Raw genomic sequence first — 15,630 nt, forward strand, 5'->3', positions numbered from 1 at the left:
ATGCTCCCTCAAGCAGACGCCTTGCGTGCCTCGCTCTTGCCGGCGCAGCAGCTGAATTTCCACACGCACACACACACACCCGCCCGCTCCTCACACCAGCCGCCACCGTGTGAACCGGCACACGGGGACACGATGCTCCCGCATCCCCGAGTGACCCCGCATCCCCTCCTGCACCTCCTCCTGCCCGACCACAGCCTCCGCTCCCGCGGGGTGGCGATGGGAGCGGCTCCGCACGGAGCCGCCGGAGCCCCGCACCGGGCGGGGAGCGGAGCCGCGGCTCCGCCGCTCTCCCTTCAGGGCTTTCGGAAACTTTTCTCCCCGCTGTGCCGTCACGCCCCGTTAGCGGGGCCGGGAGCAGGGCCGAGCCGAGCCGGGAAGTTTCTCCCGTGGGCGCTGGGTCGGAGAAACTTTCCCCGCACGGCCCCCGGAGCTCGGAGCGCTCCGGCCGCCCGGGGGCCGTGCGGGAGAAACGCGAGGAGGAGCTCGCTTCGGGGGAGGGGGAGATGGAGCCGGGGCGTGGGTAAGCCGCTCCCTTCTTCTTCCTCCTCCTCCTCCTCCTCCCCTCCTCGGCTGCTCCAGTCTGGCAGCCAGGCGGCCGCTGCCTCCGGCCGGAGCCGCCGCACTTGGGAAGCGACTCCCGGCCCCGGCGCTGCTGCCGGGATGGGGACGCCGCCGGCGGCTCCCGGATTGCTGCTGCTGCTCCTGGCCGGCACCGCGGGGCTCTGCCGGGCGCTCTTCTCCCTGCCGCTCCGCGTGTCCCACCCCGCCGCCCCCGCCGGGTCGCCGCCCGCCCCGGTGGTGCTGCGGCCGGCCAGCGGCAGCCGGCAGCAGGATGCCCCCGGGGCTGCGGACGGCTTGGCCTTGGCTTCGGATCCCGGCGGCACCCTCAACTTTTTAGCCATGGTGGAGAACCTCCAGGGAGACTCCGGCCGCGGCTACTACCTGGAGATGCTGATCGGGACCCCGCCGCAGGCGGTAGGAGCGGGCCGGGGGCTGCGGGCCGGGGGCGCTGGGAGGGATGGGGAGGAGGGGGCCAAACTTCTCCTGGCTGGGAGCGACTCGGCCGCCCCCCCGGCTCCAACGCAACTTTGTCCCGGTGCTCGGCGCTGGCGCCTCCTCCCTTCCCCTTTCTCCCCCTCCCTTCCCGGGAGACGGGGCCGGTGCCCGGCGCGGGGGAGCGGCGGCAGCAGCGACTTTCTGCGGACCCGCAGGGAGGGGAGAGAGGAGAGAAGCATCCCCCGGCTGCCCTGTCCTGCCCCTGCTCGGGGAATCTGCGGATCAGGTCCCCGGGATTTCTTTTGGGCTGTGTCACGGCGTTTGGATCCGAAGCGAGTTGCTCTGCCAGCCGAACTGACCGTGCTTTAGAGACAGAGGGTGCTTTTTTTGTTATTCTTTGCTTTTTTAAGCTGCTCTGCATCGTGATTGGGTGCTTTGGTAGATCTTCCCGGTGCTCCCGGGAGAATCACTCGGCATCTTCCTGCTAAACTAAGTGATGGCTGGGCACAACCAGCCCCTTCTGTCGGGAATCCATGTGCTGCTCATTAACGGGGCAAAGAACGTGTGTGTTCTGAATATTTTCGGATAAACCGTGTTGCCTTGAATCTTCCTTCTCTGTCGCCACCAGTGTGGCTGAAGTTTGTTTCGGGTTGTTTTTGGGGATTTTTTTTTTTTTTTTTGCCGTGTAGTTGGTCTTTCATCTGTGTCATGAGATCCCAGGAGGAGCGGTGCTGGGCTGCTGGTGGGATGACTAGTCAGCTGAGTGGGGATTAATTTCCTGAGAGCCCTCGGGGCTTTCCTTCAGAACTTTGTGTTTGCTTCAGGACTTTAGGTCCTGAGGTTCCCAGTGTAGACAGAAAAAAAAAAAAAATCTTTATTCTTCTGCTTAACTCCCCTACGTAATAAAAAGCCAATGAATGCCAAAATGTGCAGCCAGTGGGGAGCGTTCAGCCGTCATTGCATTTTTGGACGTGTCTGAGCTCTTTCTTTTTTTGCCCCTCGAATGTAAGAGGATTGGCCACATCATCTCTCTAATCAAAAGGTATCACACTGGGATCAATATATGCATTGAGAAAGGCTGGCATTGTTTTATGATCAATAAATACAGATTAAAAAAATTTTTTTTTTTTTTTTTTGCTGTGTAGTTGCTCTTTCATCTGTGTCATGAGATCCCAGGAGGAGCGGTGCTGGGCTGCTGGTGGGATGACTAGTCAGCTGAGTGGGGATTAATTTCCTGAGAGCCCTCGGGGCTTTCCTTCAGAACTTTGTGTTTGCTTCAGGACTTTAGGTCCTGAGGTTCCCAGTGTAGACAGAAAAAAAAAAAAATCTTTATTCTTTTGCTTAACTCCCCTACGTAATAAAAAGCCAATGAATGCCAAAATGTGCAGCCAGTGGGGAGCGTTCAGCCGTCATTGCATTTTTGGACGTGTCTGAGCTCTTTCTTTTTTTGCCCCTCGAATGTAAGAGGATTGGCCACATCATCTCTCTAATCAAAAGGTATCACACTGGGATCAATATATGCATTGAGAAAGGCTGGCATTGTTTTATGATCAATAAATACAGATTAAAAAAACCCAAATGTAACTAGGTCTGACATATCAAGGTGTGGCCATGAAGGCCATGAAATAATTTTTCCTGCATGTTGAGTGATGCATATTTGACTAGTTCTGCTAGTGTGGTGTGGTGTGTGCTTCATAACTCCAGGGAACATTCAAACATTCAATATTGGCTTCTGCCGGAATCGAGGCACCAAATTTGATTGGACTAATCACCCAATTCAGCCTGTCTTAGATGAAAAAAAATATCTTCAGGTAGAAAAAGTGACTATCAAGCATATTATCTCCTTACCATGTCTAGGGGGATTCTGAAATGGGAAGAAATGGAGAAGGAAAAATGTGACAGGCCTTTAATAATATGACTGGAGGTCTAAGAGGGAGAAATGTGCTGCCCTCAGTACACCCACAGGCTTCACTTATGCTTAACAGCTCATATCACTTGTATTACAGGTGATGGAAGGTTGCAGCTAGACTTTCCTCTGATTTTTATTTTTTCCACATTAAAAAAAAAACCACCATCTTTTGAATCTGATTGCAAAGCTTTTACTATTTTGAACTAGTTCTGACTTCTTGCAAAGTTAATTATTTTAAAGACTACCACTGGTTTAGCACATGTGAGGTTTTATTCACAAGCAGACCCACTGAGGTTGTAAGTAAGATTATAAATGCTTCTGTTTCCCAAATCAGATCTTGGTGTGTAATGACTCAGTGGAGTGCAGTTAGAATTTCTTCTGTACTTTTGATGAGGATGAATTTGTTATCTCGTTCCCTGCCTGAAACCAGAAGACTTAAAGATCACAAATGTACTTGCTGTTTTTTCTTCTTTGCAACGAGTAGTATAAAGCTACAAAGCTCCTACTGTTGGTACTTGAATGCTTCACATGCTGCTACTAAAAGCAAGTGTCTGGATAGTGCCAAGCGTTGGATTGTGTTAAGCTCCTTGGGCAAGTCGTCGCTGGAGTTGGGAGTGGGCTGTGCGTGATGCTGTAGAAAAGGAAAAACCTTTCCCTGATTTAAATGCTCCTCCCAACCTGACTTCGCTTCACGCCAGCAGCTGCGCCGCGAAGCGATGCTTGGACACCTTGCTTTGCTCTTGCACCCCTCCAGTTTGGGGCTTCCCAGCTGCCTGCCTGAGCCAGGCCTGTCCCAGCACCGCCAGCCCAGGGAGCAGGAGCGCTGCCCTGACGCTCTGCCAAGGAGGAAGGAGGATGCTGGCAGCGAGGAGCGCCGGAGCAGCGCGGCTGCGCTTCCGCGCTCGCGCAGCGGAAAGGCGCCTGGCACCGCTGCTGCTCTGCGCAGGGAGCAGAGAGGGGATGGGGAAATGCTCCCAGGGCAGTGGTGGGCCGTGACCAAGCAGCAGGCTGTGAGAAGAGAAAGCAGATTTGACGTGGTGGTTACAGTAGTGTTGGTGCCCAGTGACTTCGGGAGCGCGTGCGTCAAGTGCTGGAAGCTGCTGTGCCAGAATGGGGAATGAACATTTGTGAAAGGCTTCAGCACTACAGGGCTTGCTTTACTGCTCAGCTGCATTTTTAGAAATTTTCCTTTTTTAATTCCTGTTCTTGGAAGGAAGCTACTATGACAGAATTTCATTTTTCAGGTCATTTAAGGCATACTTTTTGGCTTTCGTTCCAATTCTGATTTGTCATATAGCAGATAAACACAGCACAGACTGCGATTCACAATGGCAGTTCTGAAACACTTGTTCTGATGGTACAAAAATAGAGCAGCTGTGTGAAGTCAAAATTTATTTTATTTCCAAGACAGGAAACTTCAATGCAGTCAATCCAGTTTTGCAAAGTGTTTGCAGCCAAAGTGTTTCTGATCATTTCCAGTTTTATGATACAGTATCCTTCCTAATCCTATCAGATCTCCAGACCAGTTACCAGGTTGGTGTCAAGTGTTATTACTCCCACTAATTCCTATTCATTCACATGTAGACCTACTTAAGAATTATGTGAAAGGTGAAAACAGTCTGTTGTATTGAAGGGTGTAATGTATTTGTCCCTTATTTCATGGATGTATTATTATGTGTCCTACCCCTGATGGATTGTGGGCTTTATACCTGTCTGCATAGGCACACTTCTTCCAATTCCAGATTTAAACAAGAGGTGGCAAGAGCCCAATATGAATTGTGTGCAGTGTTCTTAGCTATTTCTTTAAATAATCTGATGGAATTCCTTTGCTCTATATTTTATTATTTTGCCTACCCTGAGATTATAAGAACTGTGAGAAATTGAATCCAAGATCATTTAGGGTTTTTTGCTATCTTCACTGCAGTTCTTTTCATATTAATTTTGTTTCTCCTACAAGCTTTTGACCAAAAGAATAGTCAAACTCTTAAAAAAAACTCATGTTTTTCACAGCTTTGAAGTCCATCTGGACTGCATTAAATGTTTGCAGGGACAGTACCATTGCCTCATCTTGCCTCTTGTACGAGGTGGTGGATCCTGCTGATCCCACTGCATTTCCAAGCTGTGTTTTTATTGAGAACAGGTAAATGTTAATCCTGCAACTTCTCTGTGAAAGAGAGACCTGAGAGCTCGGGTCTGTTGGATCCACAGAAGGATCCAGCTTGTGCTCTGAATGCCACAGCTCCTTTCTTTCAGTCTCAGTTTTTCATTCTGTTCACGAAGAGGCTTTTAAATCTGCTGTTTATCCTAATGACAGTTTGTTCTGTGCACGGGGTGAGCAAAATCCCCTTCTATAAACTTACTCCCAAGTTTTAGGGTCAGTGTGGATGTTGGGTCTAACGGCCCCCGCTGCAAAACACAAACTTCAGTTCCCACATAATTGGTGGGAGGTTGTCTTCCCTTCCATTTCTTCCAGCTATTAAAGAGAGGAATGACAAAGAAGGATGTGTATTAAATACCTCTAGTGTGTCGTGGAGTCAGAATTTATGGCTTCGTGTTTTGAAGGTGATGTACACACACATTAACAAGTTCTGAACTTGCAGCCATTATTCTTTAATTGGTGGTAGCTCTCATTCCCTGAGTGTTGAAAGGAAGGAAGATGTGAGGAAAGATTCAGCTGCTCTTGTAATCTGATTTTTGGTGCTGTACTATTCCCAAACAAGCTCAGCTCTGCTTTCTTAATTTTGCTGAAAAGGGTCTCACTGTCTCTCTAGATACAAGGAGTTATAAAATGTGATCTTTCTTTGTTCAAATATCAGAAGGCAGGTTCCATCTCAGTTCTCTCTTTTTGTCTTTTTTTTTTATCTTTTTTTTAAAACTAATTACTAAGGTCTTTTGTATTTACGTTTGAGTTCTTTATGAAAGCTAAAAAAACAAAAGGCTGAGAAGCAAAGACAATTTCTATGGTGCATTGGAGTGTTTTGAGGTGTCAGTGGCAAAATCCCTCCAGATCTGTCTAGTGGAAATAGTATTGAAATGCAAAATAATCCTGTTTCTAAATGGTGATTTGTGTTGATTTTGATTGTTGTTGGATACCTGCAAAATAAAAAGGACGAGCACGTGGCAGTTGTAATTCAGGACTAATCCAGTGAACAGCTGTGGCCTGGTGGGCTGTGATGTGTTTTTGACCCAAGACAAGCAAGCCAACATACCAGGTTTGGGTTGACCAAAAAGTCCCTGCCTTTACAAATTAGCATTCTAGCACCTTCTTCCATCCTAAACTAGCCCTGTCAAAAGAGGCTGTGTGGGGGTAGTAGAGGCTGTACTATAGAAATAACCCAAAATGCAAGTGCTTATTACATTGGATGGAAGAGGCTCACCATGGTCATTCCTCAGGATCCTCTTCTCTCCCAGAGTCAGGGATTAGAGCCCCACTAACTGTTCCTTTAAAGGAGCTTTCTCCTCTTCAGAGAAGTGATGGAAGCTTTATTATCCAGGGGATCTGGTTGAGGCAATCCTGAATTCAGATCCTGGTGGGTCAGGGCAGAAGAGCTGTTGTGAGGAGCAGGGATGGTGGAAATAGGTGCAAGGCTCACATTTTTTACCGCTTTGCATTTCATTCCTTATCAAGGAAAAAGCATCAGTTCAATTTGGAAAGAGGAAAGTAGAGGGCGAGCAAATAACTGTTTTCCCTGAATAAAGTCTAAATTAGTTGGGATTTGGAGTAGAAATGAGATGAAAATGAAACAGTGGACGAAAGCCCATGTGGAATTTCCGTGTGTTTGTTTCATTTGGATTATTAAGGAAGAAATCTTTCTCTTCTTATTTGGGTTTTTCTTGTGTTTTTTTTCCCCTTTCCCCCCCCTCTCTAACCAGAGGACTGTGAGCTCTAGGGATTGCATCTGGCAAGACAGATTTAAAAGCTACTACACCTTGCAGGGGTCTTCATTTTCTTGAAGAGCACTTATGCCTTCGAGTATGTGAGGACACCCTAGCTATAACATTGCCTCCACATATTATAATTTTTGAAATGTCCTCACTCAGTGTAAGTGAAACGAGTCTGACCCGAAGTGTTGTCTGGTCATTGTCAAGTGCAGCTCTGTTTGAAAAAGGAAGCTGGTACAATGGCTCTCACATGTGCCTCTCCAGTGGGAGTCGGACAGTCCTCTCTCCCCCTTTTCCTACTGGCTGTAAAATACAGATTTAATCGTACAAACAACTTGAGTAAATAAGTGAAGGAACTTGTTGCTTCTATTTCAGCCTAGATTAGGGCTTGAGATCAAATCTTCAAAGTAAAGGAGGCAGCTCTCAGCTGCCTTAAAAAAGGAAGTGTTTTTTCCTGCTATTGACAGGCCTGTCCTACATCTTGCTGCTTTCCAGCCTGGGTTTGCTCTGTAGATCCAAGCTGATGAAGCAAACACAGAACATGTTCTAAGGTCACTTTTACACCTCAATTTCCATCCGTCAGCTCAGTGCCCTTCAGAGCACTTAAAGTAGCCCAGGACTAGATAGATCTTACTTTCCTTTGTGCTCATGGCTCCATCACAGCTCTCCGCGCGACTGGATCGCGGTGTTAAGGAGCTGGGCTGGCAGGACACGGCTCAGTGGGGCTGGGAGCAGCCTGGCTGAGAGGAGAACCTCAGCATGAGCAACCCACTGTGCTTTTCCCTTGGCTGGAAACACTCAGGGAGTGATGGGGTCTCTGAGGTTGAGATGACCCCACGGTATTAGAAAGTCCTTTTCTCCCAGCCCCGAGGCCAAAGAAGAAGCCAAGACTCTTCTGTCCTTGTTCTCAAGGTTGTTTCTTTTCCTTATCTATAACATTCTTTCCCTGACCTGCAGAGGTCTGTCTGGCAGGTGAGTTCGTGCCACACTGACCCGCCCTTGGGGTGGTGTTAGTTTTTTATACTAAGAACTACGTGCACTTTATTTACAATAACTTTCAATAGCTATCACCTAGATAGTCTGTCTCTACTCTAAACCAATCCAAAAGTGCCACCATCACAGCAGAAGATGGAGGACAAGAAAAAAGAAGGAGAGAGACAGGACACGCCCGGATTCCTCCATCTTGCCTCTTGAACCCCCATTCTAAATCCCCAAAATGCTACTTTTTTCACCCTGTGACAAATTCACTATCATTCCACTTAAACTCCTGTGGCTTGTAAAGCCTCATACATGTGCTGGGTTCTGACAAGGGAGCTCCTCCACTGTGGGCAGCACCTGAAGGAGGCCAGTGTGGGAGCTTGCCCTGGAGGAGACAGGCCAGAGACTGGCCACACAGCCACACAGTCAACAAACATCAGGCCTCAAGAAACAAGAAGCCGCAACTAATGACATCCAGGAAGTTTATGGTGAGGAGCAAAGGACAAGCAAAGGACTCTGGGACCAACTGGGAGTGGCCATGCATGATTTGCCAGAAGGCTTCTAGAACATTCTGTGGGAGACTATACATATATCTATGTGTCGGCCCCACTCTGGAGTCTTCTGAAGCAGCCTCTTTATGTTTTGTTTGCACCCTCATTTGTGCCCTTTTTATTTATTTAATAAATATCTCCAGCGTTGGCGCTTCAGTCGTACCCATCCCTTCCTCGTTGCGGCCACAGCATCGTCGAGCTCCTGAGACCAGAGGGTTTCTCTGTGCACCCACAGATCCCTTGGGGTGTTGTTGCCAGCCCATCTCTGGCCTCTCCACACCCAGCCAGGTCAGAGATCGCCGGCGGTCGGACGCGCGATCCAGCTCCAGTCTGCACCAGCCCCACAGCTTTGGTTTCGCTGCGGTGGCGCCTGCTTGGCACAACGAGGGATTCAGCCTGGCAGCACCTGAGAGCCTCACCAAGGAGCTCTGAAATCTTCTCCTGAGGCTGAGAGCAGCTGCTGTTGCCCGCAAGCCCAGCCTTGCCCCAGGCGTGGCTTTCTGGTAGACTTTTGGCTGTGCACGTCCGAGAGCGGCCACGTAGCAACGTCAGCCCTGGAGCCTTCAGGAAGCTTCAGGCCAGAGTCAATGTTTGCTCCCTCTTTTGCTAAAGGCTGATAAAATAGCACCCTTTTCCCCCTGGTCTCATTCCTCCCTCAGAGTTCTTCTCTCATTCTTCATTTTGCCTGTCTTTCCTACTGCTCTCGCTGCCTTTTTTTAAGTCTAAGAGTATTTTACAGGAAGGGCAGCTGGGAACGAGTGTTCTAGACTTTTATTTTGGGATTTTTTTTAAGAGTCCTTCTCTAACAGATGAAACCTGGGGGGTGTCATGGGGAGGGAGTTTGAGGAAAACAAGCTAGATGGAGGAAAAAGATCTTATTTGAGTGAAAATTACAATTCACTGAATACAATTAATGTGTCATAATTAGGCCCTTTTGAAGGGAATCTGTTAAGACAGTAATTGCACTCTGCAATCCTTTTTTCCCCTCACCACTACTTACTAATAATTTGATATTGTGAAAAACAAATTGCTTGTAGATTTTGTCCTCTTTGCTCAGCTTGCGAGTACTAAAATTAGTTGATTTTATTTAGCTTTATGGTTGGCTTATTTTTGTACCTATTTACTAGCAAAAACTGCTATTAAGCTAGATTGCAATGTGTTCAGGGAAAATGCTGGTCTCACATCTTAGTCTGGCTTTATTTTAAAAGAGGAAAGGTATGTAATGTTGCAGCAACACTTGGTACGCTTCTCCTCCCTAAATACAGAGAAGAATCCATCCTTAGGGATCCAAAACTGGCATTTTTGCTTTAAAGAAAAAGACATGACAACTCAAGAACTGAGAGTCACCTTTCCACTTGAGGGAGGGATTAAAGGCCAGCTCCTGCCATTTGACAGGGGAAAAATAATTGGATGCTTTTGTCAGCCATCTCTCACATAATTCCTTGATATTTGTGAGTGGATGTGCCTGTGAGAGTGGCTCTCAGCAGAGCACCTTGGAGCCCACCTACTGCTCAGGCTCAGGTCAAGGCCAGATGTGAGAATTTTTTCACCACCCAGGCTCTTTCTGCTTCCTACTTTGCTTCCATAAGAAGCTTCACACCAGAGAAGATCAGGATTTGGGGTTTCTACAGGAACAAAAGGCTTACCTGCTTTGTCATCATGTGGAAGCTTGGGTCCTGCATGTGCCAACTTGAACACTTTTATTGTGGAATCTGGGAAGAAAAGAATTTGAAGAATGCCATTGGCAGCAATAGTTTTGGCAGAGAAAATAAAATACTGGGGTGTTTTGTTTTGACTGCAGGATTTGGATCTGTTTTCAAAATTGTGACTTTGTGAAATATCGAGGGAGGTTTTTTCCTCAGATTTTTTGTCTATGTAAATGGAAACTTTACTTCCAGAATTCCATTATGATACCTGTTGATACAGAAACCTTGACTGTCAGTGTCTGCAGTATAAAAAATTAACAATTGTGGCATCTTTTCAAGGCCAGGTTGGACGGGGCTTTTAGCAACCTGGTCTGGTGGAAGTTTCCCTGCCCATGACAGGGGATTGGAATGAGACAATTTTTAAGGTTCCTCCCGACCCAAACCATTCCATGATTCAAGCCAGAGCACACTACAGCAGCTTGAGCTGTTCAGGGCAGTATTACTGTGCAGCCTAAGTGTGGTTTGGAAAGGTTGTGCTTTTGTTCACTGTGCTGCCTGGTAGATGTCTGCTACAGCAAAGAGTGAAGTGTGAGGCGTGTCAGAAAATGATTCATCGTTCCTACCTTGTCTCCAACTAAAGAGATTTTTATTTAATTCATTCATTTTTCTTCTCAGCCACTCTCGGGTTGCAAATAAGACAGAGGAGTTCAAAGGTGGCCACACTTCCCAAAAGTCTGGGAGCTGCTGGAGCAATGTAACATCTGATGCAGTCACAGTGCTTCAGCTTAACTGTCAGAGAATAATCTTCTCATTACTTCTCAGAAACAAAGTCCTTCAGGGGATAACACAAACATTTCACATGATCCAAAGTGCCAGATTTTTGCATTTGAACCGCTGAGATAAACCGTGTGGGGGATGGGGAGAGTTCACAGAATTTCTCAGGAGCTGTGGTTATGAGCACTGCTACATGTTCCAGCTAAAATTAACTTTCATTTGCACTCTGCTGAGCCTTCAGGTTTACCTTGAATGACCTTTGATCATTGGCAGGTGACCAGATGCCAGTGGTACTTGCTGCAGCTTTTTGCCCAGGTTTGGGAGCTTTTCTCCATGGCAGCTGTGCACAACAGCATTTGCTGTTGCCAGTGGGCAAAATTCCACAATTCCAGTGCCCTGAGCACCATCAGCTCCAGTGGTGTGAATAGAATGGTTTGGGTTGAAAAGGATCTTCAAGACCATCCAAATCCAGCTCCCATCACACATCCATCATCACACAGTGGGATGTAACCCCTGGCCAGAGCAGAAGGAAGCTGATTCCTGCCCTGGAATTGTTGCTGTGTGGAGCAATGGCTTGTAGGGAGCTGCTGTTATGGTGTGTCCTGGCAGACTTTATCAACCCGAGAGCATAACAAAGCCTTTTAACTTCCTGCCCTACAAACTCAATCTGGTATGTGGAAATGAAGCTGTGTTCCTGCATGCCTCTGTGTTCTCCTGTGTAATCAAGATCTTTATAGTGGAACTTGGTTAACAATTGTAATGATGTATGAGCCACGGGCGAAGCTGGTTCATTTCCCAGAGCTGCTGCCTCTCCAATATTAGCCAGGGGAAAGAGGAAAGTATGAATGTTTGAGAAGGAGAGAGAAATAAACTACTCCAATAGCAGAGGAGGAACAGTGCTGCTTTCAAAAGAGATTTTTTTTTAAAAGCATATCTTATTTCACTTGAGAATCAAAACTGCCCTTTAAATTGTCCTGCCAAATTTTTAAGTAAAAACATTAAAACAAATATGAATAAAAAGCATGATTCTTATTTTTAATTAATCAAACACACCATTATGACATCAGTTAACAGCTTTTTTTCCTTTTTTTTTCCTTTTTTTTTTTCCAATCAAATAGTCCTTCCTGCTAATACGGAGCATAAAGCTGATTTCTGTTTGTGCTTTTGAACTCCCTTGTATAATTCCAAGGAACACCCATGATGACAATCAAACTCTGCTTGGCAATATCCTAAATAGGTCAGGTGCAATGGGGAGCAAAAGCCTTCCGTCTGTTGTATTCCCTTTATTAATTGCCAGGGAAATAAAACCACTGGAGTTACATCACCTTTTCCCCAGAGGTTTGGCACAACTTTCCTAACACGAGACACGATCAGAATAACCAAATTCCAGACATATGTCACCATGATATTTTCTGAAAAATCCCTTCGCCAGGATTCCTTCTCCTGGGAAGCTGAGAGGCCTCAGAAAAGAACGAAAACCATAATTACCTGATTCTCTTCTCCCATGTTTGCTGCTTTAGAATGTGGTCTGAACATTATTTACCAACAGATACATGTTTGACTAATTCCATGTGAATTGTGTTTTCCTAATGACCAATCACAGCCAGCTGTGAGCAACTCTGAGAAGTCACGAGTTTTTATTATTCATTCTTTTCTAACCTTCTAATATATGCTTTTCTCTATTCTTTAGTATAGTTTTAGAATAGAATAGAATAGAATAGAATAGAATAGAATAGAATAGAATAGAATATCAACCTTCTAAGAACATGAAGTCAAATTCATCTCTTCCCTCGTCCTGGGACCCTCACAACCACCACAGACAAAAGATGAACTTGTGGGTTTTATCCTGATCTTTCCCTCCTTCCTCACCTGCCCTGGCAGATCCAGTCACGTCCCTTTGCCATCCTACCAGCCCAGCAGGTGTGTGAAAGTGTGGGATGGTGGCTGTTCCTGGGCAGAAGGAGAGGAAAGAGGTGGGAGCTGCTATGACAGGTGAGGAAGAGGTGGTTCCAGAGGGTGGGATTGGCTTTTTCAGGCTGACACAGCCCAGATCTCATGGTAAATAAAGTCTGGCAGTGCTGCAAGCCAGGCCTGAAGAGCAAGTCGTGGCATTTTTATAGCAGAGGTCATGCCTTGAAGTACAGGGAGCTCATAGCTGGCTTTCCAAGGGGTGTGCTTGTTTATTTACCTCTCCATACCCAACTATCCCAGCCAATCCAGGGATCTCACTGGATGACCATGGGAATGTCTGTACTTCCCTGGCCTCCAGGAGGGACAGGCTGCTTCCAGAGCCCTGAACTTGTCTTGAGCAGCAAGCTGGGTGTTCCCATAGCATCATATCCATCGACTTCCACGTTTTGGCAAGGTTGCTTCGCTGTTGTGGTGAGCGGATAGAGAAAACCCAGGGAAAACTTCTGCACTTTGGGTTTGTTGCAGCATTTCAGGAGAACAGACTGGAAAATGTCTCTAAGCATTCAATGTCCTTGAGGAGGAGCACTAAAAAACCAACTGTAGGACTTCTGAAGCTAGATAGAGAAGAAGAGTTAAAAATGCCTTTTTTTTTTTTTAATTTGACAGCAGTTTCACTGAGTCTAATGAGCGATAGAGGAAAAGAAAAGAATGACCTGACAAAATAAATTGGAAGCTAATTTTGGAGAGCAAAAGCCTCAGAAAATTGAAATTCTGAACTGAATGCGGCTTCTAACTGTAATCATTCACTGGGTATAATACATTAATGTAGGCTTACTGATTTCATTTCCTTAACCCAAGGAAAAAAAAAAAAAAGCAAAAAGCCCTCCTTCATGTTGTAGTCTGAAAGGTAATGTAGTAGCATGATTTCTCCTTTTTTTTTTTTTTGGTTTTTTTTTTTTTTTTTTTTTGGTGTCTCCCTTAAAAAAGCCCAACCTCTAAAATTCTTTGACATGATTATACTTTTTAGCAAGATCATGCCCTAAGCAGTGCTGGTGAGCAGAAGAGCCACAGCAGACATTTAACCTCAGACAGTGCCCTGTTTTCTGTGGAGCTGGAAGCTCCTCTCCTCAGGTCCTCCCACAGCATCCTCAGCTCCATCTGATGTCCCAAAAATCCTGCTGGACAGTGCCCAGCAGGTCTGCCCCGTGGTGGTGACACTCTCTGCTTTCCAGGTGAGAAAGTTTTATGCTGAGGAGGAGCCTGAGTGTGGCACTCACATTCTCTGAACGTGATCCCTTCGCCCAGGGTTTTTCTCCTGGGAAGCTGAAAGGCAGCAAGAGGCCTCAGGAAAAAAAAAAGAAAAACAATTCTTATCTCATTTGCTTCTCCTGTGTTTTGCTCATGTGGAATGTGTTTGGAGATTGTTTACCCACAGGTGATTGTTTCATTGGATTCTGCTGTGAGTTGTTTTCACTCAATGGCCAACCAAGGCCAAGCTGTGTCAGGACTTTGGAAAGAGTCAGGAGCTTTCATTATTATCTTTTTAGCCTTCTGTAAGTATCCTTTCTGTATTCTTTAGTATAGTATAGTATTCTTTAATATAATATAGCATAATAAAGTAATAAATTAGCCTTCTGATAAGATGGAGTCAGATGCATCCTCTCTCCCCTTCTTCAGGGCTGCCTTGATTTACAATAGCCTGTGAAGCGGGTGATGCCACTCACAAGCCCATCTCCAAGAGTTAAGCTCTTTTTAGCTATGGAATTATAGAATTAATAGCTGTGTCTCCAGCACCTTAAGTCACCCTGTTCTCCAGGGAGGGAGGGGTGAGCTCTGGTCGAGACTCTTGCTAATTTAGGACACAGGGCTTAGACTCAGCCTGTCTCTGAACCAAGGCTGTGTGGGCACTGGGATTCCTCTCCAGGCTTGCAGTTAAATGTGAGAGCTGCTCCCAGTGGCATTTGGCTTACAGCCTCCCTGTCTTGTCAGTGCTGTGCTGTAATTACCAGGAAATTGATTAATTTAGTTCCTTTACACCTACTAACAGGTGGAAACAGGCCTTTGGGTTTAACAAGAGCTTTGTGTGCACTTAAGCACAAATAGCTGATGTCTCATGCACTCCTTCTTGAATTTCAGAGTGTTTGTGGGGGTTTTGTTAATCCTCCATTTGTCTGGGCACTCATTATCTTTCCATTCAAGAACGTGTGTGGTGTGAGTACAGCAAATGTACAGATCTTCCTCACAAATTTGGGAGGATTTCTGCTGCTCTCAGTAAGCACTGACTCTTATTTGTGCTTAAGGGTTGGTGGCTACCCTGGGGAATGCTGATGAAGGCACCTCTTGGCCTCCATGCAACCCCTTCCTTCTGAAAGGTTTGGCTCCCTGGGGTTCTCTGTGGCACCCCTACATCCTTTAAAAGATTATCACACTTTTCCTTCATCTTCTCAAGCCATTTAAAGCCTGTCAATGTTTATTTACAGGTGATTTTTTTTTTTTCCCCTGCACCTCTAGGTTATTGTTGTTACTCTGTAATTAGTCCAGATTTTCATTAAAACTCAGTGCTTAGAGCAGAGCATGACTTCAGCTGCAGCTGGTTTATGTGAGCATAAACAGGATTGCTTCACACACCTGGTTTTGTCTGCTGTAGGGTGTGAGGCGGGAGAGAGACTCGTGTCTGGGTGGGGAAAATAAAAAAGAGGGAAAAAAAGGTTAATCTCTTCTGAAAAGGCAATGAGACAAAATTGCTACGATTCACACAGCTCTAAGATAAGCAAGTAATGGCTCATGTTCAACAGCAAAGCATGTTCATATAGCATGAATAGGATGGATGTGTTGTATGATAAATCTAGACACAGCAAATAAATTTCAGCCTGAAAAATAAGATAGCACATGAGATGGCATGTGCAGAAAGAATGCTAATGCTTAGGGAACCGAGGGCATTGGCAGGAAGGAGAGCGTAGAAATGAAGAATAGATATTTTGCT

General features: G+C 46.1%; 1 protein-coding gene across 1 annotated transcript in view; it reads left to right on the forward strand.

Annotated features, from left to right (window-relative positions):
* Positions 1 to 579: 579 nt before the first annotated feature.
* BACE2 (beta-secretase 2) overlaps positions 580 to 15,630 on the forward strand; it is a 47,960-nt gene continuing 32,909 nt past the window's right edge. Inside the window, exon 1 of the mRNA XM_041487798.1 lies at positions 580 to 975. Within this exon, the coding sequence (XP_041343732.1) occupies positions 661 to 975 (315 nt within the window). The 5' untranslated portion in view covers positions 580 to 660. The remainder of the gene's footprint in view (positions 976 to 15,630) is intronic.

Source organism: Pyrgilauda ruficollis, unplaced genomic scaffold, assembly GCF_017590135.1.
Source record: "Pyrgilauda ruficollis isolate IOZ18807 unplaced genomic scaffold, ASM1759013v1 scaffold84, whole genome shotgun sequence".
Lineage (NCBI taxonomy): Eukaryota > Metazoa > Chordata > Aves > Passeriformes > Passeridae > Pyrgilauda > Pyrgilauda ruficollis.